Source organism: Cyprinodon tularosa, unplaced genomic scaffold (genome assembly GCF_016077235.1).
Source record: "Cyprinodon tularosa strain WSP-4 unplaced genomic scaffold, ASM1607723v1 ctg21, whole genome shotgun sequence".
NCBI classification, from domain to species: Eukaryota; Metazoa; Chordata; class Actinopteri; order Cyprinodontiformes; family Cyprinodontidae; genus Cyprinodon; species Cyprinodon tularosa.
Genome location: NW_024038778.1, coordinates 353,571 through 376,865, shown reverse-complemented (window position 1 = coordinate 376,865; position 23,295 = coordinate 353,571). Strand labels below are relative to the sequence as shown.

The following is a 23,295-nucleotide window of genomic DNA, read 5'->3' as shown; positions in this document are numbered from 1 at the left end:
CATGGCTGTTTCACTTCTCTCACAAAGTGGCCAAGTAGAGCATTAGTGGAGAAGCAACAAAAAGGCCAACGGTGCTTTTGGAGAGGCTGCAGGGATCCACACCTGCGGTGAGCTAAGGTTGTTAACAGGACAGTTGGGTACTTGCTATAATTCAAGTAGCAGAAAAAACTACCCATTAGGAAAAAAATCCAGAGTCATCTTCTAAGTGAACAACAAGGCGACAGAAGTCCCCTATGAAGTACATTTATGCTTGTGGTTGTAACTTGCAACTTGTAACAAAGCTTACCAAGCTTAGAGATGCCAATCTCTTGCAGGTCTTCAAGGCTGATGTCTGAAACAAAGTCAATGTTTTCATACCCATTCTGGACCAGAACTTGATAGTATTGGCTTAGACCAAGGTGCGACAGCCAGTCCGCCAGGTTGGCCTAAATAAAACACAGGTTACTGGTCAGAAAACAAAAGAAAAAACGACTAAAGTCTTGGAAAAAAAAACCTCTAAAAGATCCAAAGAAAACCATTAAACAATAATATATTACAGAGTTTTTAAAAAAAATCTATATTTTCAGCAGGGAAACTGTAAATAAATGTGGCTTCCAAAGATCCATATCCTGAACTGAAAATCTTACAGGCTTGTGATCAGGCAGCCAGTCTGTGGAGGGAAGCTTGCTGATTTCTGTCAGTAGTTTCTTTCTGTGTCCAGGCTTCATGACGCCGATCGCTGTCAGGTCCTGAAACAGATAAAGACTTCATCACATTAGGAACACTGACACTGAAGCGGCCTGTTTGTAACATGAATGAGATCTGATGCAAGTTTAACGTTATTACGCGAGTTTCACACAACATGCCTTTTAGAATGTTTTGGTAAATCTAACCATTAATAAGAGTAGATTATGAAAAAAAAAAATAGTGCTGTAAAATTATACTACTCTGAGCAAAATTGTTTGTATGCTGATGTAGTGATATCCAACTTTAAAATGAAGCTTAGTGAATGCATTCAAAGGATATGCATTCCCATGTATATAATTTGTTCATGTAAATTACAGGTAGAACACAGTATTTGTGATTCTCAAAAGGAAAATAAATGTTTGTGTCCAATAACTTGAATGGAAAAAGTACTGTCTTCTGAAAACTGGTTGTTACCTAACTGACGAAAATGGGATCATTTTTCATCAAGTAAGTGAACGCTACAAACGGAAGTTCAAACTGCTCCTGCAAGCACTTTCAGGTTTGATATATTGCTTTGCAGGGGCTCATATCTTTATTCACATAACTTCCACCTTCAAAATATTGTCTGCATTTTCATGAAGCTACACACAAAAAAAAACAGGTTTGCGCTCCCTGACTGCAGACCATTAAAACTCATTGTCTGTCTGCTTTTTGGCTCCTTTTCCATTGTCACTTTCACTTTTGCCAGCTTTACAATACAGCAAACCCGTTGGGTCATAGCAAGTTTAAGAGTAGAAGGGGGGTTACATTACTTGATAATTAGACATGCTATTGTTTAGACAAAAAATGAAAATACAGAATAAATAATCAAAAGTTTATTCATAAAAAAAAAAATTGCAAATCACAAGCAACACACCTTCTTTAAAGATGTGAATGGACTTTCACATCCTTTTACATTTTTAGGAAGTAAAATATGCATTTATTTTCATCTATATGTTTTTTTCCTGCCCTTTCGGTGTCACAGAAGGAATAAACTACTATCCTGTGCAAAAGTAGGTGCATATTTTTCACATCAATCAGACAAATGTTTTAAAATAAGTAGAAATGTCTTTAAAAAGTGTATTTACCCTTAATTTCAGTAGGTAAATTAAATGGCCTGCCAATGGAATGAATATTTTTACCCTTAAAATAAGATAATGTCATAAACTCAGCACTGATGCTGGTCTGATTACTGATTTCACGTATCTGCTTAGCTCCGCCCAGTTCTCATTACCCTCTATCTGACCAACCTGCATCAGTCTCTATTTAACCAGCCTTTAGACCAGGCATCGGGGCCAGATTATTTAGAGCTGTTGGAGAGACTTATTCTAGCATTCCCGTGTTCTCATTACCTGATCCTGACCTGTTCTACCTCTCAACCTCTGAGCCTGCCTGTTCCTGTCTGATCTGTTTGCCTGACCTGTCTTCTGACTCCTGCCTGATCTGTGCCTGTTTGTGTACCGTACCTGGAACTGTGACCCGGCTCCGTCCTGGATTCTTGCTTGGCACCTCACCGTATCTCTGACATCCTGGCTCTGATGACCGACCATGTCACCGACATCGGCTTTGGTATTGCCCTCTGGATTATCCTGCCTATATTCTGATCTCCTGCCTTTCCTCTGACCACTGATATATCAGCATCTGGGACTCAGAAATTGCCTCACTCATCCGCTCAGTTTAAGAGAAAATGCACTTATTTGAACAGTTCAACTGCCTTGTTAACCTCCAGTCTGCATTTTGCAGAGCAACTGGTCAACAATTTGGTTTATTAGGCAGTTACAGGGTTAAGTTTTTAGTAGTGATATCGATATTTGCTACATCTTCAGCGCAACCCTGCAGTGCAAAAATCAAGTCACTAGGGTGTGCAAAAATTGAATTGCTGTGCAAATTTTCCCAAACCTCTATACCAGGCTGGACCATATGTAAAACAGGACACAGACGCTGAAGACTTACTGACATGAGGCCCAGGACCCACACCACAGACAGAAGGGCCACGATGACATGATCCAGTTCAACGATGGATGGATGGAAAGGTGTTAGAAAGCGCTGTTGGTCATGACCTTACCTCAGGGGTCATGTGGCTAATGGTGTCTAGATCATATCCTGCTGTGAGGAAGTGAGTGGTGTAGAACTGCAGCTGAAACTCTCCCAGCCACGTCACCACTGCCTGCTTCTACAACACAAAACACAGGACACTACTGACTGCTCCCAATGGACAAACCAGTGATCCTCTAGAGCACAGAGAAGACAGATGTGAGAAGACATCTTCCTTTTAGGGTTCACTGAAGAACATAAGGCGTTTCTTAATTATAATTTGGTATAAACTTAGGTTACCAGCTTTGCTTCACCAGCTGAATGCAGATGTTCAAACCCTGATTCAGTGCTCAGTTTCAGCTGAGCAGCTGTCTGTGGGTGTCTCAGAGTGTTGTGGCAGCAGGGGCGTGTAGGCGGATGGACATAAGGTGAGACAGCATCTGTCACTCTGCCTGTCTCCATGGTGACACTTCCTCATCCATTGAAATTCACCCACTGAACCCCAATATTGTGAAGTGCATTTCTCCCATTCCAGTGACAATCTCAGGAGATTCAGATGCAAACTGAGAAAAAAAAGAGTTTGTCTTTAAGCATTACTCACTTTCCCATCATCCTCCTCGGCCTTGCGCTCAAAAGATCGCTGCTCATGGACTGTGCGACTGGAGGAGCCTTCCAGTTTAAATGAAAATAGACAAGGGGGAGAGAAAAAAGTAAATAGATGATAGATAAGCAGAATAAATAAATTGAGCTTAGCCTTTTCTATACATTTATTGAGATATTGTTCTCTTATTACGCCTGAACTGTTTTGTATTAAATTCATTTGATCATTTTTTATGTTAAAGAAATGTAATCTGAAATACTTCAAAGTTTCAGAGCATAGGCTCAAATTGAGGAAAAGGAGATATTGGAGAAATCAGTTTATAAAATATTGCCAAAATGTTATATAATTAGTCCCTGAATTGTTTATACCCTTAAACTAATCTTAAACAGAAATGCTGTCTCCATCTGCAGTTAGTCCTTTAGTGGGAGTCTATTAACATCACAGCTTGTCTACTGCCCTCTTTAGGCATATCACAGTAAACCCAGATCATGATTCTGCCTCCACCATGTTTGACTGAGAAGTTCCCCTGGTGATACAGTGTGGTTTTAGTGCTAAACGTTGAACATTTGAACCTCAACCTTCTAAATTTCTTTATGCTGATTTTAATATAAAATAAATGATGTGAATCCATTCAGTGTAGTTTTTTCTGCTGCTGGTAGGATAAAAATATGAAGAAAGGACTAAGAAAGAATGGATTTATTAGGGAAAAAAAGAATATCAAGGCAAAAGAAGAGAAGAAATGAAGGAGGATAGAAGAAAGCCCAAAAGGGGCAAAGAAGGACACTAGGGAGAAAATGCTGGAAAATAAACCATGGAAGAAAAAAGAAAATAACAAAGGAAAGACTAAAGTACACACGAGAGGAAGGACAGGCGTGAGGAACGAAGACAGCTAGAGAAACATGGCTGACAGAAGAAAGGATGTAAAGGAAGGCAGAAATGAAACAAGAACCAATCTACAGAAGGGAGAATAAAATAACGATGAAAAATTTTGACAAAGACAAGGGAATGAAGGGGTCAACAGTAATGACATTCTATAATCCAAATTTTGTTTCCCAAACTTATCAGGCTACAAAACAGTAAATTGAAACTCAACCGATTTTACTATGTTTCAGATGAACCCTAAGCATCAATCTTCTCTTTAAGTCGTTTACTATTCTTTATAAATGTGCTAATACATCTTAGCCTAAAAAGACTGGATGCATCTGAAGCTCCATCAACATGTTTAAAGCAGCTGCTATTATTATTAAAACATTAGAGGAAGCTAAGAGGGCCCTGCTGCTGGTGTCTGATGTGAACCGACAGGTGGTCTTTAGACAGTCAGTCTGAATAAAAGTGATATGAGGAGAAAGCCCCGAGGAAACTACTGTACTCATGAAAAGGCCTTAATCGCTCTGAACTGTCATCACTGTAAAACAAGCAGCGTTTTTATTTTCAATTTATATCTGTGACAGCTGCCGCCCTCTATACAAACACATGTGCTTCTTAAATCTATGTTTTAAAGATAATATTCAAAGACATGATTGTGCTCAGGTGACAGTACGCTTACTTGCTGACTGCTCCACAGACTGCGACTGCTCCAAGAGATGCTCCTTTGCTTTCACCGACTGAGACAGCACAGTGGCCAGGAGCTAAAAGCACACATGCAAAGGTACGATTAGTAAACCGGTGCTCCAGTCCCAGAGGTGACTGGTGTTACAGCAAGCAGGGAGGATTTAGATCCACCTGCAGCTGATTCACTTTTCTGCTGCAACTGAGATGCCAAAAGGATCCTTTCCACTGAGGATTAGAGGATTAACAGAATACCATGCTGCACAAAAAACATTCCTACCTCTGCTGTTATCACTATTACATGTGAAAATCACAAAATTGTAACCACTTGTAAAGTGATTTAGCTTATGATTTAATTATATGCCATGTGAAAAGGGATCCAGAGTGCATTTAACCAAAAATATAGACTTTTAAACTGGTCAGAACTCACTTGGATTGTTCTACACCAAACGACCTGCTCGAAAAAAAAAAAATATATATATAAAACATTATTTTTTTCTATTTGTTTAAAATAAGGTATTTTAGACAAAGATTAAAAGATATCAAAACATGACTTGTTTGCCAAAACTGAAAGCAGGGGAATGTGAGGACTAATCAGTGAGGCAGCCCTAACTCTAACCCTGGAGGAGCTGCAGAGACCCAAAGCTCAGGTCTACACATCAACTGTTAATGATCCACTCTACAAAACAGGGCTGTATAGAAAAAATGGCAAAAAAGAAAGCAATTGTTCAAAAACTTGAGACTGGGGTGCAGGATCATTTTTCTAGCAGGACAATAACCCTGCATATATAAAGCCAAAAGTGCACTAAGACGAGTCCCATTCACGTCACCATTATCATTATTATTCTCTATGTTCTATTGAAAAAGGCCCAGCCAAAAGCCAAATCTCAGGCAATACGCTCAAACCGATATTCACAGAAGCTCTGCATCTGATCTGAAAGAGCTTGAGCTGTTTTGCAAGTCATGAGAAAAAATGTATTCAGCAGACGTGCAAAGAGAAAACCCCAAAGGATTTGCAGCTGTAATTGCAAAGAAATGTGATTCAACACAGGATTGATTCAGTGAGCTGCATACAAATGCACACCATTTCACATATGTTTATTTCAGAAATTGAAATGCAAACTCACTTCATCATTATTTACTTATTTGTACTGTGAAAAAAAGCTCCAAAAAGTTATAGGGGTATAAAAGTGCTTTGCAAGGAACCATATATTACAGAAAAGAGTTGCAGTAATTAAAGTGTAAAACCTCATAAATACTAAATAAAGTCAATAAATTTGAACCCTACACCTGTCATGGATTTATTTTTTAACTTTTATATTAAAGCTTTATTACATTCAAATATATAATTTAGGCAGAACCTTTTTATAGATAAAATGTGCATTTAACCTTTTGCCTTTTTAAAATATAATACTTTCTCTTTGAGTGATAAAAATTCAACCTTTAAAACTTGAAGTTAAAATAAAAGTGAAAGTCTGAACTACAATGCACCTGGTTTAAGTGATGAAAAAAAGGTGATACAGCTCTCTCCAAACGAAACAACAACCTGAGCAGGAAGCTCGGTTGTGGTTAACATGGTAAACACAGTTGTGTTTGGTTCCTGAATTTTTTTTTTTCCAAGAAACAGCAAGCCTGTTGTTTTGTGAAACTTAAAAGCAGAAATGTGGTGAGAAGCCTCTGTACGTAAACAGATTTAGAAGGCATCTTACCTTGACCCCCTCAGATTGTGCATGCAACCCCGGAGCATTGAGGCCGTGAGTGTTGAGTCCCGGCGTGGGGGCTGGGAGCGGGCTGGGGGCCGGTGTGGTCAGAACGTGGGTGTTTCCAGATCCCTGCAGGCTGCTGGAGGAGCGAACGCTGCCAAGGCTGCACACACTTCCACTCCGCTCTGCACCTTCAAACATAGAAGACAACAGACCTGAGCAAAGATCTACCAAAAAGCCAGACCTTTTTAGAGTCATCCAATGTGGTCTTGAGTCGCCACATATTTTCAAAACATGAACTTTAAGTCCAGCATTAAGCACCTCTTAAATTCACATTAAATATGGAATGTGATTCTGGCACTTGTTGGTCATTTAGTGCAACCTTTTTTCACTTGTGTTCCCCTTTAGGTGTTTTGTCTTACCATGAGTACCTCTTCACTCAAAGATATTGATGATTGTCCAAACGTGGAATGTACTGATTATAAAATTAAAACTATTGTACTAAATCTTTTAACCTGAGCATTTAATCCTCAGGGTTTTATTCTTTCCATTTCAAATAAAGAAAAAAAGTACACAAATAAAACAGATCCCAGCCCTATTTTATTTTACTCCCTAATTAATAAAACATATTCATGTACCCCTTGCAATGCACTCGGGGACCACTAGGGGTACGCGTACCCCAGTTGGGAATCACTGATTAAGTGAACTGTTCTAATTTTAAAATAAAAAGAACAACATGATGAGAACACTGATCCGACCCCAAGGCAAACAGCTGTAAAATTATCCTATGCAATCAAAAAGATAGCAGAGATTTGCTGTTTTTTTGCCACACCGAATGCATTTATACATGACCTAAACTAAATGTTGATTCTGTCTGGCATATCCTTACATGTTCATTTGATCATATTATGTATGAAAAAGACTATCAGCTGTGCAGACGGGTGATAGTGGAGTTTTATTTCCTTTGAAATGCATATTCTACAAATATTAATGAAATGCGCGAGGGTGGTGTAGGAGACTAAAACAGCTCAGTCTGAGAGATAAAAGATAGTATTTTAGAACAAGGAAATGTTAGCTAAAAACTTGTATAGCCTAAAGCAGGCATCCCCAAACTCGGTCCTCGAGGGCCGCTGTCATGCAGGTTTTAGAGGTTTCCCTGCTTTAGCACAGCTGATTATGATGATTGCAGTAGAGCAAAAGCCTGTTAATCAACTATCAATTAAAATCAGCTGTGCTGGAGCAGAGAAACATCTAAAACCTGCAGGACAGCGGCCCTCGAGGACCGAGTTTGGGGATGCCTGGCCTAAAGGATCAGTATTATAGGAATATTTTCTCTCTGCTGAACAATAAAGTTGTTCGTTTTTATCTTTGCACTTTCCAATTTTTTAAGCGCACACGCAGGACATTTTCTCCCAGTTAAAAGGACAACAGCTAAAGTCCAATGAAACATATATGGAAAGTCTAGATAATTTATAAATGAGATCACTTTAAAAGATTGCAAGGATTGCTGGCCTTTTTGTAAGCAGAATATGTATAAAGTTTATGGTTTATTATAATCATAGAGATAGTGACTGCAGATGTGAATTTTTTCTAAGCCTGTAGACAAAGTCAGGAGTTTACCTGCCACTGGTTTGCGCAGTACCCAGATGTCCTCGCTGGTGCTGCTCTGATGCCCTAAAGTGGGAGAACCCTGCGGACTCAGCTCTGCAGTCCGTGAACCTGTCAAATACACACACATACACGCATTTTCTTTTTTACATCAACAAAATAAGTCGAAGCATTTCTGTGGTTGGCTTCTAATATTTTGTAAAACAAAGAATTTCTCTATGGAAAGAAAACAAATATATATCTACACAGAAATATGCTCACCTATAAATCTATTTTACTCAATGGAAGCTATACAGTGGTTTCTAAAGTTTTAGCTTTTATTATAACTGTCCTGACATGGTTCTGCCCCCTGTTTAAAAAGGATTTCCAGATGTAGTGCCACTCAGTCATTACAGCCCCTTCAGTAATAGATATCAGTTCCAGTGTTGACTTTTTCTTACACCTAAACGAATTGAGTAGATAAGAACCAAGACGCGGCCAACATGGAAATATGACCTGCATTGTTCGTCTGCGTGATTACGCCCATCTTTGGGTTTTGTTGGATAAATTTTTGTTTTTTTGTAAACATACATTCTAGTGGTGATACATTTTCCAATATGACATTAAAAGCAAGCTATTATGCTGTATAATAGGGACAGTGTGCATTCAGGCAGTTTGTTTTATAGTTTAAATTCAAAGAAGAAAACAAAAATATACCAATAATTTTGCTTTTAAAACAAAAATGATAAATTGTAAAACAAACCATTATCTGATTTCTGCTTGTTTGCATTAAATGAAAATTGATAAAAATAGAAACACTATTAACTTGTTTTTCCCTGACTGTGGAAACCTTCGTTCCCTGTAGCTAAATCAATTTTTGGGGAATGTGCAGACACACATGGAAAGTGTAGAGAGAACCTCCTAGTCAGGCCGCTTGTCCAAATAAAATAAAAATGTCCATATATATATATATATATATATATATATATATATATATATATATATATATATATATATATATATATATATATATATATATATATATATATATATATATAAAATGTTACTCTAATGTACTGAGTTGAGGACGGACTCTTAATATTACTTTAGCATATATTCTACAACCACTTAACTGTGTTCATTCTTTTTTCTTTTCTTTTACTTTGCTATATGGGTCTTGACAAAAACATTGACAGTCATTAAACATTTTTTCTAACACTTTGGCAGCTTAAATTTGAAACAGCTCGGATTGTGCCTGACTATGTTAGCATTTTACGCTCTCTTTGCACAGTTAAATTAAACAATAAAGTAGGCATTAAAGGAAAAGAAAGCAGGTATTTAACTTTAATGTTTTAGACATGCCTCCTCTCTAGCACACCTGTATTAAATGATTGCCTGCTAATCACCCACTTATTTATGTCAGGTATGTGGAGGCAGGGAGACACTAAAGTCTGAGTCTAATGCACTGCATACTGTAAAAGGTCGTTTTCACCATGTCACAACTGATTTGCACCTGCTATAACTACTACAGGGAAATGCTTTTATGTGACCTCAAATAGCTGGTTCCTAGGAGTTATTTTTGTTGACTGGGTTTCTTGATTTGTCGACTGACCCGAATAGTGTTTAGAGCCTCAGTCAGATGTGACTATGATTAAAACCTAAGTATTTTAAAGAGTTGGGCTTCTCTATAGTGAATCAAAAGACTTATTTGTCTTAGAGAAACCAAGGGACTGATTGATACTGATGTAATAAAATTGAAGAATGAGGTGATTAGAATCCAAAACAGGCTGCTGGTAACAAATACCTAAAGATTCAATGGAAATTTGTCATTTGGATATTAGAAGCTTTTTAATCCTTGATACCACGTGTCAGTCACAGTGCTGTTAAAAAGTATGAACCCCTCACATATTTCTGCTATCCTGTCCCACTTTATATGCATTTCCCTGGAGTCTATGGAATAGCTGCAAACATTAAAATACATTATAAAATCCATAAAGAGAGCCTGAAAACCCCTTGATAAAGAGCAGGTAAACAGATTACAGCAGGTGTGTCCAAAATTGGTCATCGAAGGCTTCTGTCCTGCAGGTTTTAGATGCTTCAGCAGAGCTGATTTCCATTGATAGATGATTATTAGGCTTCTGCTGAGCCGAGAAATCCCTAAAGCCTGCAGGACAGCAGCCTTCAAGGACCGACTTTGGAAACGCCTGGATTATAGGAACCAAGCCCTTTGCAGAGCACCTTTAGTCATATGAGGTAATCTAAATGCTGTAGGTGGAATGTTTCAGCTAAAGTGTCAGTTCATTTACATAATTTGTGAAAAAAGGAAATATGACATGAAATATAAAACAATAGAGGGAAAATAATAATCTCTTTAAGGTTTAAAATAGAAAAATGGGAAAAGGGCTTTTTTGTCAATAGTGTGAACTGACACTTTAACTAAAGCCCATAAACAAGCTGACAGACGAAGTGTTTTCTGGCCAAAGAGCTTAAAAACAGAAAGGATTCTTATCTGTGGTTTACAGTATGTACCTGTCTGACTCTGCTGCTCCTGAGGAGTGGAGATAGGAGGAGAAGAGGACAGAGGAGGAGTGGACAGAGAAGGAGGAGAGATGGGAAGAGGAACATACCCGAACGAGGAGAAGCGGGTTAGGGGCTGTGTGCTGGAATGGAGGGGAGGAGGGGGAGGCAGATGCAGATGCAGGGGGAGGACTTTGGAGGGGGGGTATGGGTGTCCGTTGGCCGAAGCAATGGGGCAGGGGTTGGGCCGGCGGAGGAGGAGGGTGTGGCACTGCTGGGAGGGGGAGTGGCCTGGACACAGGCCAGGAGAAGGAGGGGGAGGGGGTAAAACAACAAAACAACACAACAACATAACGACAACTGATCAGTCAAAAAGTTAAAGAAACCATAAAAAGAGAACTGATTAAAAGTGAAAAACAAGAGAATAAAAAAAGAACATTAATATATATCCAGAAGGAATATATCTGTATATGTAATAAAGCAAACAAACAAAATGAACCAAAGCATCTAAATAAGCGGTTATAGGAAAAGGTGGGGAACGGGGTAGATTAGAGATTAAGGAGAGAGACAGGAGGAGCAGAACCTTAGAGGAGCGGAGGTAAACAGCCGGAGGAGGACAGTGTTTGATCAATGAAGATGATCGACAGGTTGATGGAGACCATTAGCTGCTGCTATCTACCACAATCACATGCTGAACGCTCACACACACACCCACACACACACAGCCGTCATGTGGGTGGTCACCTGCCCTCTTGATGACCTCCACGATGTTGGATGGGAAGTATCCCACACGGTCGTTCCCGGTGCGGTTATCATGAATGCAGCCTTTCCATCGACCGTCAGAGTGCTGCTCCAACACCTGAGACACAAACATCAGCCGTAGCACCGTCACACCAGCACAAACATCTGACCTCCAAACTCCTAGTTGCAAAAGAGAGGTACTGAAAGGACAATGCACCGATTGCTCAGCAGACGATCAGCAAACACCCAACATTTTTAGCTGGTATCATAACAATAAAAAGCCACAGCTTTAGCAACTGAGCTTTAGCAACAGTTTCGGTTATTCCACACCTGACTTATTTGGCAAGAAGAGAAGCAAACTAATACAGGACGTCTTGAACATATTTTTTCATTTGTTCCTTTCCTATGAGCTACTTATATGCCTAAGTGAGGAAGTGTGACTTTCCTAAATCAAATCCACCAGCAGCATGGGCCCCAGATTAAAACAGGCCCCAAAACTTCACCAAAACGATGACAACTGGAAAAAAGGGCTCTAATGGTGCCTGACATAATCAGAAAAAATATATTACAATGGTTCTGAAATGTGTGCAGCTGTTAGGACATGACTGTACCGTGATAATGTCTCCAGCTTTGATGTTGAGGCTGGTCAGGTCATAGTTATTGCAGTAATCCTTCAGTGCACGGACCTGCATAGCAGCCGAAGCATCTATAAATTAAAGCAGCACGTATGGGAGAACAGAGAGTGAGGCAGCAGAGGTGGGGGGCAGTCATCTTTATAATTCACATACAATAGAGGGCAAATAACATATCAGAAACTATATTCCCTTAAAACCTGGATGAAAGGTAACTTGTCAGAAAAAGGTTAATATCAGAATGGTGCTCTTTCTCTATTCGCCGTTAAGAACTTTGGCATAAAAATTACATGAATCTGCGTAGATAATGAAAATGTTTAGTTAAGTCAAATATCTGCCAGCAGTTTTTAGAACTGAACATTTTCCAAGTTCTTATTTATTTGCATAAATATAAGTCTATGTTCTAAAAACTAAAAAGACAGAAACATACATCTAAACATAAACCAGACACATTTGATGTTATAGTTATTGATTTAATCTTAATCAAACTGTTGTAAAGTCTTATTTTCTAGCAGCCGTGACACCTGTGAATGAACAGTTAATAAAATACCCTAGATCAGCATCACCTATGCTTCTTTTACCCCCCAGAATTCTTTTGAAAGCAGCAATGATGCATATTTTTAACTTTTTTTCTGTCTGTATTTTACTCGTAGCTCTGACATAAAATAAGCTGGGGCTCAAAGCTGGGATCAAGGCCTCACCTCTCAGTAACTGTTTAATTTCCCGGCTGGCCTGTGTGGTGGTAAACTGGTTAACAATGTCCAAGGCAGTTTGGCTCAGAGTGTTTCTCACTCCTGCACTGATGCCGCTCTAGAATAAGGCAGAGGGGGTAAAAATCGACGTTAATCAGTATCAGGGACACAAGGAGCAAACGAACATGTTCCAGAAATGTCTTTGCATTGCAGGGAGTAAAGAATGACTAAAAGAGGTAAGAGTTTCTCTGAGCTGGAAAAAAAACAGGCTTTAGGAAAACAAGCAGTGAGACTCACATCCAGCAGCAGCCGCACCACCTCTGTCTTCCCACAGAGGGCAGCCTGATGTAGGGCAGTGCCACACTCTGACTGCCTGTTGATGTCTATACCAGCCTGGATCAACAACCTGCAAAAACACACAAAACTGAAATCATACCTTTGTTTATCTTATAATGACGTCAAAGTGAATAATGTAGACTGAAATCTGCTGCTATTGACAGAGGATTGAGTTATAATTAAACATAAAATGCTTATATTTGATAATTCTGGTTCGAAATATGTCTTATTGATTTCCTGACACAATGTTTTAGCTATCTTAAGCAGGCTGAAGGAAGTTCATTTTCTCATTTTTCTATTGTCTTTTTCCTAACCATGGCTGGCTGTCTTCCAGAGCTTTAGCAGGAAGAATGTAGAGACGGTGTTTGTGCTTTGACAAGTCATGTCAAGACAACACAGGAAAAAATCGTTGAAATTCTAATCTATAGAACTCCATAGGCATCAGTTTGTTTGTGTTTATCAGTTGAAAACAGTCAGTCAAGTTCTTTGTTTAATGGTTTTTGCAGGCCAGAGCTTCATATCTTGTATCTCAATCATGTATTTCAAGGGCAGATCTAAATATACAAGATTAATTTTAGTGGTAATTGTACAGGAAATATGAAAAAAAAAAAATTATAATTTATATAATGGTGTACATTTTTGCTCCGGCCTTTAAAAGTTGCATCAGTTTTGAGTTAAATCATATCTGCAAACAGAGACCGGATTCAGGTGATTACTTTTAAAACTGATACAAAAAAAGTGAATCTATTTTCATTAATTTGACTGATTATTATGATTTAAAACTTAAGAGACGGGGCCATGTTTAATAGACAGGGACTAAAAAGAAGGATGATTCATGACATTTGTTTGTTTTCCACTCAAGGAAATAGTCAGAGAGAGGACGGACATTGAAATAGGAGCAAAAAGAAGAACTTGTTCAGACCGTATGACGTCGATGTGTCCATTCTTAGCAGCGAGATGCAGAGGGGAGACTCCGTTTGGGTCAGAGGGTTTCGGCTCTAACATGGCTGCACACATGTTACTGCTGAGCAGGAGCTGCACCACCTAAACACACAGAAAGACACAGCATCAGTAGAACTTCATCACATAGAGACAGAGCTACGCTGCATGTAAATATACATCTGGGATCGGACATGTACATGCACAGTATAAAACATTTTACCTCTTTCAAAAGGCATAGTTAACATCTGTTTACTTATTTTTTTATATATTGACCTTTTAAACTGATGACTGAGGACAAACAAGCTTCTCACCATAGATTATTTGGATTTTGGGTGATAAGTGATGCTGGGAGACAGCACTTCTTTATGAAACTGAGATCAGGGCTCTGTGATGGCCACTCCTAAACATTAACTGTATTGTCCTTAACTCTTGTTATAGCTAGTTTTGCCGTTAGATTACGTTCATTGCTTATTTGGAAGACTCGTTTGTTCCCAAACTTCCCAGCAAGAGACCAGACCAGATGTTCCCTTAATATTTCCACATTATATTCTTTCTTCATGATGTCCTCTATTTTAGAGGACATCACTCACACAGCATAAAGCTGCCACCACCATGCTTCACAGGTGGAATGATGATTTTACCCCCTGCTTCCCCCTTTTTTCAGTCATTGTGGCCAGTACTTGGTTTTAGCTTCATCCAACCACAGGACTTGTTTTTTTTTTTTTTTAAATAAAGCCTGTGTCTTTATTCTGGCTTTATTATCGCTTTTTGATTAACAGCTCATTCTTGTCTATTTGGCCATCTAATCCATGCTGCTATCAGACATGTTTCAGTGAGGATAGTGATACTCTTACACCAGCTTCAGAGAGTTTCTTCACATCTATTTCCCAATTGTTCTGTGGTTGTTTCACACATTTTCTATTAAGTGCGTCTATTGGACGTACAAGCCACCTCCTTTCCCAGCAATAGGACGGCTGAAGATGAGGTGCAAACACTTGAACCAATTAGTGCTGCATCTTTATCTTAAAATTGTTCCAGACTTTTGGAAGTCAACAATTATCTTGAAGATATTTTGCTTAATTTTCTTTGACTTTTCTATGACATCACATGAGGAGGCAGTATGTTTGAGTAGAAATAATTTATAGGAATGTCTCCAGTTATTTTAGAAGATTGAAAAGCCAATGCACCCTCACCTGGTTTCTCAAATTGTTTAAAAACATGATAATCTTAAAATAAATAAGCTTCTGAAATAATTATTTCTATTATATCCTAATCTGACTTAAGCTGTGTATGTATACTTGTAATAAAAACATCCTGATCAAGGGAGACATTTTATACATCCCTGCATTTAAATAGAGATTTAATATAGTCCTTATTAGACATCTTCTAAGGAAACTGAGAAATTATTTCAAATATAAAGAATATTTAAATGAAATAAAGAATGTTTACGGTTTACTGTACTTACTGCAACCCGTCCAAATTCACATGCCAGGTCCAGGGGGGTTTTCCCAGCTGTATCTGAGATACATGGGTTGGACTGGTGTTGTAGCAACATTTCTGACTGTAGCACAAACAGACCAAAACATTACTGGTGTATTTGAGTAAGCTGTCTTGTAAGAGAAAAGACCTTTTATGCATGCATCATCAGGTTCTAGATAACAGAAGCCCACATCTCTCACACACACACACCCAGAGTTACCCCATCATAGTGTCCATGCTGTGCTGACAGGTGGAGCGGGATCTGTCCTTCATCTGACTGTCCGTTGACTGATGAGCCTGCTTTCAGCAGCATTTTCATGGGTTCAGTCTTCCCCTGCCATGCAGCGTAATGCAGAGGACGCATTCCTACACAACACCCCCAGACACCAACAGAGAGCGCAGAGCCAGACATGACGGCACATTGAAACACACATATACAGCACCCCACAAGCACATGCACACAGACACAAGGATCAGCACATGATCACATGCAAATACAGTTTCTCATTTAAATCAATTCATTTGAAATCAGGAAAACACAATTCATGGCTTCCAATCTCTAAACTTAATTACTGGTGAAAAAGATAATTACTTAACTATCATCTCAATGAAAAAAAAATGAGAGTTCAGTGAAGACTTGATAATCACAGATCATGAAAGGCTTCATAAAACAAAAATAAATTAATTAAACAAAAACGCAAATGTTTGCTTGCTTCTATTTTAAACAGTTAATAACCAAACAATATGGTTAACATGTTTAAAAAGCCTTTACATATTTTTTATGTTATTGCAATAGCACAAATTTAGTTCAGATAAATATGATAATGGAAAAGTAAGAAAATTACACTAATAAAGCTTTCAAAAATATACCTTGGATTGGTGTATATATAATGTTAATGAAAGAAAAAGTAAATACAAGAAAGATTGATAGGTAATATGTAATTGATCGCAGAGTCTAGGAACAATGATTCATTTTTGTTTTTTCAATCTTTTTAGATTTGAAGTGTAATGCAGATATAAAGTACTTTTTAAAAAGGGAAAGACAAAAGTATGACATTTTAAGTGGTCTATGTGTGTGTTTATCACTATGAATAAGGGAACGGCCACTAGAAGAGACTTATCTGCCTTACGTTGACACTTTTACAGTTAAGGACCCAGGTTTATCTGTCACTATGCACACTGACCAAGATAGTAGGAGATAAAAGACATGTTGGGTGTCATCAAGTAACCATAGTAATCACGGTATGCTGTTTATTAGCCAACCAGTGGCAAACTGTCTTTCCTTTCAGGTGCAAAAATGTGGAATTTGCTAAAGACGACCAAAGCTTTAAATGAAACGTTGTGCCTTGAAGCTTTTTGGGGACTTACACTCAACATGAAACAAATGATAAGGATGTAACAACACATGCCCACAATGGTGTACGAACGCGTTCGATGAACAGCGTTTACTGAATACGTTCATATTTTTAGTGAACGGTGAACATGGATCAGATTTGTAGTACTGAAAGTGAGCGAGATCGACGTTCACTTTGAGAATAATTAGCAACACACACAGCTCACGTTCTCGTTCAATTGATAACGACACTTTTCAATGGATAAAGGCAGGTTTTATGGTACTTATTACGGCATAATAGACCAGCATGTCTACTACTAGTACTAGTCTAAGTGATTCAGAGGCATCTACTGGTATTTCTGATGCCAGTTTTGCAGATCGCTTGCAGAGTTTTAGGAACTATCAAAGGAAGACTCGGACAGAAAAAAACACATGTTTTTGTCTGAACTGTGCCCACCAGGACTTAATATACAAGTCCGTACGTCAGTCAAGTCTACTTCAAATTTAATGCAACACATCGAGTTAAAGCATCCAAGCTATCTTGGGAAATATCTGCTACTGAATGAGAAACGTAAAAAAATAATTTTTGATACAGATAATTTAAGCAGAACCTGAATGTACTTGAATGTTTCTAAAGTTCTGTGTAATTTGGCAAAATAAAGGCTTCACTGCACATACAGAATTCCTTGACAGCATCAAGTATTTCTTTCTATATATTATGATCACACATTTAAAGGGTGAAATATGAGGTTCTATTGTGTAGGATTGTGGCTTAATTTATCAAATGAACTTTAACCGGTTAATTTTTAGGTTGGTGAACTTAGTTAATTTTTGAAAAAAGTGAACTATGAACCAGAGCTAGTTCATTATTATTTGTATGAACTGAACTTTGAACTAGTTCTTTTTAATTATGATCTGGCACGACATTGACTGTGGCTCATTTTCTGTTCTTAAGGCTCTGGGGTCCTTGTTACAGATTATGTAACATCTTAAACAATTGGATGTTTCAAATACATATTTGCGGGTTTTCAACAAAATATATAAATAAATAGAATAGCTAATTCCAACCTACAGAATGATTAATTTACCCAAAATCATTTATTTCTTCAGCCCAGTCCCCGGATTAAAACCTACTGAAGACCTACAGGTTGAACTGAAAACAAAAAAGAGCATGAGAAGATCCAAGATCTAAAGGCTTTGTGCAGCTCAGGATCCCTCTCACTGTGCTGCAGTCAAGTGAACTGACATTGGGTTCTGCAAAGTAATGACGCGGAGTAAGAAGAGTAAGAAGTGGATTTTTGCAAGAACAAAAAAAAAGGAAAAGAAAAAGAACAGTTTAACAATTATTTCTATTAATGTGTTTTAGATGAATTTGGTGAAGAGAAACCATAGTTAATTACAGCATTACAGTTTGCATTGATTTCCATCTCTCAGAGCAGCTTTAAATACAGACTCTGAGTGGACCTCCTGCTTAACTCTACCCTTGTTGTTGCTGTTGACATCTTTATGACCCTGTGTAACCCTGGAATGATAGCTTGTGCAAACATCACACTTCTGGGACATTTGAGACCAAGGGCTTGAGACAAAGGGCAACGAAACCCTTTTCAACGTCATACTATGTCCTAAGAGGACAATACAGAAAGCACTCCTGCAGAATGTTAAAGCTGATATTGAGAGAAGTGCAGAAAAATGAAGCTGGAGTCACTGTCAACTCCCCTAAACAGATGATGTTACAGAGATTTTTTTGAAAAGCAACACCTGAGGCACTGCAGTCTGTGTCTGGTGGGAACATTTCTGAGGACACCACCGGACCCCATGTTTGGATATTCAGATATTTGTCTCCAGAAATGCACTGATCAGAGTTTTGTGGTCAATTAATAATCTCTGGCAAGGTGATCTTTGACGTTCGGATGATAACAGAATTTCCATTGCAAAATGTCTCTACAGTGTTTGCAGTATTAGCATTTAGCGTTCTGGTACAGTAAGGATGACTAAAAACACTGGCCTCTGTGAGACAAATTAAGACATATTACTTCTCATCAAGGATTTTTTTTCATGTTGTTTCTGTTGAAAATTTTATCTCAGTAAAGATGAGGCAATGCACAAAGGAAATTATCTCTCTTAATTAATGTGTTCCCTTCTAAATTTTCATAAAAAAACACATTTTATTGCATTACATCAGTCAGACTTTTCTTATAACTGCTCACTAGTTTTTAACATTTTAGCTATGGTATTTTGACCAGTTATCTTTGGAGTTAAGCTTTACATCTCTGACGTTTGAGGGCATATTTTAAATCTCCCAAACATTTAGTCCACAGCATAGATTAGGTTTTATGTAAAGCATGATTAGATCTCTAGGAAGGTGTCAGCATTTTCAAATCCACCATGTTGCATGGCAGAAAGAGGTTGAATTCTCACACCTTCCTGTTGTTTGCTCAAAATCTTGAACAAAACAGTAAATTTTTGCCAGCAGTGGAAAAAGGTGTATCCATCTTGAGTCAGAAGACAATGCTTTTTGTCTCTCTCCTACTGAATAAAGACAGCCTTCATGCCCAGCTTGCATGAAGGAGGCATAATTCACATTGCTTGACACCTGCATGCAACTCTACACAGTCCAATTGGATTTCTTCAGAACACATAGGATCCGACAACAGGTAATGTCAACGGATCACTGGACTAACAAGACCAAGAGGGTCTGTGAGTAAAAACGAAACTACATTTGCTGCTCAAAGAAGCTAAAAAAAGATAGCTGTTTCAGTCTTAGGATCAGAAAGTACATAACAATAATGTTGTCATTTGACTGTTTTAGTTTGATTTTCCAAAAGAAGATGTGTTTTACTTTGCTACTGTGTCTCACTTCCTGTGTTCATTCTCGTGCAATTTCCTTCACATTCCTGCATAGGTCCACCCAAAATGACCTCTGCCTTGGTGACACGTTGGAGGCGCAGTCTTTAAGAAGTGGTCAGTGTGCCTCCATTCACTTCTTGCTAAAGAGTGAAAAGTTTGTCTCTCCTTTCTGAGCAATACACAGTTCTTTCCACAAATAAGAGCTTTGAAAGTTTCAGGGCAAAATGACAACCCTAATCAAATGTATTCTAGCTCTTTGAAATACCCTGATTGCCTTTCATAGAATAATTAGGAAGTTCAGTGAAACTCTAACAGTTTGCCTAATTTCCTCATTCCTTGCTGTGTTTTTGTTGAAAGGAACCAGGTCAGTGAACTCAGGCTGTTTATCGAAGCTGGACTGTTATTTGAGGAAAGGATCTTAAACCAATAATAATTCCTCAAGTTTCTGAATCATTTTCCTCTGAGGACACATTGGAATTTAGCTTCAAATATATGTCTCTAGTCTATGTCTCCTGCTAATTTTTTTTACTTAACTCCACTCTCTGCTGTCTGCAGCAAGGCAGGAAATCCCCCTGACGTGGGAAATATTTAATCCATTGAGAGATTTCTCAGAATTACACAGAGAAACTATGACAAGCTTAGTTCACTGTCTAACTATCCAACCTCCCATCTTCGTTTTTCCCACTACCTCCACCCTAACATATCAGTTCAGGATGAAAATAACACTTAATGCTCCCATCTTATTTTTTTCTTTTACATCTAATACATGAATCTGCTATAATGTTGGTTTTAATTTTTACCTCCATTCAGTGAATGCACTATTGTCACATTAAAGAAAACTAAGAAATCTCAAATAAGCAGGTAAATTGCCTCAAAATAGCCATAAGAAAGAAATAGGAAGAAGTCGAAACCAAAGCTAAGTGTTGATTTAGCTCTGAGGTGATAAAGGAACTTGGCTGTAATTGTGACCGATGTGTTAATCACCAGGGCCGGCCCTGACATCCTGTTTGGATCCGGATTGTGGTGATTGATTGACCTTAGCCGGGATGTTTGGAACATCTAGCTTCCCATGGTTTGAACTTTAGCTGGGGAAAAATAAATCAATAAAAAATAAACTACCCAGACAAATTACAAAGACATAGAAGAAATATGCTGCCTACAAAACAAACGACACCAAGACTTTTATTTATGGCTAAATGGAACACAAAGAGGCTTGGTGTTCATCTAACAAGCCAACAAATCAGACTTTTAATATCTGTTTGGATTAATCTGAAAGGTCTTAAAGTCTAATTTTAAAATGCTGTAACTTTAAGCAGTTAAAAGGTCTCCATAGTTGACAGCAGTTAATGATTTTTAGCTTTAGATTCTAATAAACTAAAGATTGTGGGACCCACTCTACATTGGCATGAGACTGTTTTGACTAATACTATGAAGGAACATAAAAAAAGAAATGTTTGTTTTAGTCAGACTTAATTACTACGACAAACACGAAATGGAATACGATTACTAATCTTTGAAGCCGCGTTTCTGTTTATCTCCTCATGTTTATGGGAAGGATAATCCGGTGGTGTTTTACAGAAAAAAAAACAAGAATACAAGCTACCTTTCAACAAAAAGAAAAATATTCTCTTGTGGTATTTCAAAAGATTACACATCAAAAAGAAATCATCCTAATATTGGCAGTTCAGATTAGCAATGGGAAGAAAACCAGAAGAGTTCTTTGACTTTGAAATTGTGCTTCAGATTATTAGAAGTCTAAAGGCATTTAGTGCCGACAATAATGTGCATTTATACACCTTAAAAAATACAAAGTAGTAATAGTAATATACAACTTTTTTTCTGGTACTACTACAAGAATAAAGTCATAAATTATGACTTTAATCTAATTTTTTCTCCAAGTCTGGCTCTAATACTCCTTCATAGATTTTGAACCTGCTTTTTGAAAGATCAATGTATTTTAGGGCCTTTGATGAAGGTCTTTACCAGAGGCGCCACTAAATTCGGAGTGTTGCTTTTAACATAAAGATTCTGAAAAGTATTGCTTCTTTTGCTGGATGTTAATTATTTTTACACCATGCTGCAGTAAAAATAGATATCAAGGAAATTAAAAATGTATTAAAAGTTTCTAAAAAAGCCCTAAAACTAAACCCAGTGGCAAACATTTCAGTCAGGCATTATTAGTGGCTAATATGAACAGAGGAAGGATTAAGGTGTTAAAAAACAAATCCCGCCCACACAAGCTGAATATCCAATAATTCCCTTTGAGATCACTGAAAATTAAAAGAAGAGTAATGAAAGAATATGGAGGCAAGGCCTTCAGAAACTGTGGCAATACATTTTTTTTTTAGTATTTTAGAAATTGTGTCTTGTAATTTTGGCAGAGTTCTGGGCCGAAAATGGAGCAAAACACCCAGGGTCTCCAATCTGCTCAAATCAATGAGCTACGGTGTCTGTGATGGGGAACAACTTCCCAAACACTTCTGGTACAGAAAGCCCCTCACTGAGGAGGAAGGGCCATGCTGTAAATACGCCTGCCAGGTGTATGTCTGTATTTAGAGATGCAGGGGGGCACAGCTAACTGAGAGTGCAGAGAGACTAGGCCAACATCCTGCAGGGATTATAACCCCCATCTGCCCTGAGATTTCCTCTTTTTCTTTCCACAGAATCCGACAACCCTGGCTGGAGATTTTTTCCTCCTCTGATGCCATTTGGCTCTCGGTTGTGCAGCCATGAAGCTTTTATCCTCTGTTTTCTATTATTTACTGTGCAAACAAATCTGTCACTGCTCTCTCTCACTCTCTCTTACACACAAACACACACAGGGATGTAAAAAGGTTATTGTGTTTTCAACAAGCTCTCACATGGTTTTTGTTAGTTTTTATTTTTACGCCCTTTTACCAGGTTTGTGTCTGTTTTTTTTGTTTTAGTCCAGACATCTGCGTATGTCTTTACCTTTATTATCTTTGATATCCACAGCTGCCTGAGCCTCCAACAGCAGAGAGATCAGCTCCTTGTTCCCACTCAGGGCAGCATGGTGCAGCGGTGACAGCCTTCACACAGACACAGATTGAGCATGAAAATAAACATTTTCACATATATACGTATCAGCATGAATCCTGGCTATAACTCATCTGAATTAATCTCCATCGTACAGCTGCTCCACCCCTCAGCTCTACGTGAAAGATAGGAGGGAGGGCAGGAAGCTGAGCTGACATGTTGGTGGTAGAGGGGGGGTGAGGGGTGACCTACTTCCATTAATAAGCAATCTTACTACCCTGGAGTGGAGTGTACACACAGGGCATCTATGTGTGAGTCTAATGGATCCCCTGTGATATAAGCCTGTCCCTCGACTCACATTAAAAAGTCATCAGTCGTTAACCAGGGAACTGAGTCCAATTATCTAATTTCCACCAACACAATAGAAAGCTTCTTCTTATTTGATCTAGCGAAAGGGAACACAGTTACAAGCCAAGCATGTGCACACATCTGAGTAGAGCCATAAAACGGCACAACAACAAACCCTTCAACTGGCTTCATATGGGCCTACCTATCATTTACATTCTATATGATTTCATTTATGGAAAATACAGATTTGAGC

At 38.3% G+C, this 23,295-nt stretch overlaps 1 protein-coding gene across 5 annotated transcripts in view; it reads right to left on the bottom strand.

Moving 5' to 3' along the window:
• si:dkeyp-9d4.3 (caskin-1) overlaps positions 1-23,295 on the bottom strand; it is a 62,226-nt gene that overhangs the window by 7,962 nt on the left and 30,969 nt on the right. Inside the window, exons 3-18 of one of the 5 annotated variants that reach the window (XM_038285287.1) lie at positions 22,650-22,747; positions 15,738-15,883; positions 15,504-15,599; positions 14,019-14,140; positions 13,058-13,166; positions 12,770-12,878; positions 12,048-12,142; positions 11,440-11,554; positions 10,708-10,986; positions 8,212-8,310; positions 6,598-6,776; positions 4,887-4,968; positions 3,341-3,408; positions 2,771-2,878; positions 627-728; positions 287-425 (exon numbers count right to left, since the gene is read on the bottom strand). In XM_038285287.1, coding sequence (XP_038141215.1) covers positions 287-425; positions 627-728; positions 2,771-2,878; positions 3,341-3,408; positions 4,887-4,968; positions 6,598-6,776; positions 8,212-8,310; positions 10,708-10,986; positions 11,440-11,554; positions 12,048-12,142; positions 12,770-12,878; positions 13,058-13,166; positions 14,019-14,140; positions 15,504-15,599; positions 15,738-15,883; positions 22,650-22,747 — 1,946 coding nt within the window. Of the gene's footprint in view, positions 1-286; positions 426-626; positions 729-2,770; positions 2,879-3,340; positions 3,409-4,886; positions 4,969-6,597; positions 6,783-8,211; positions 8,311-10,707; positions 10,987-11,439; positions 11,555-12,047; positions 12,143-12,769; positions 12,879-13,057; positions 13,167-14,018; positions 14,141-15,503; positions 15,600-15,737; positions 15,884-22,649; positions 22,748-23,295 lie in introns of those variants that run through there. The other 4 variants (XM_038285286.1, XM_038285289.1, XM_038285288.1 and 1 more) reach the window with 4 other exon arrangements.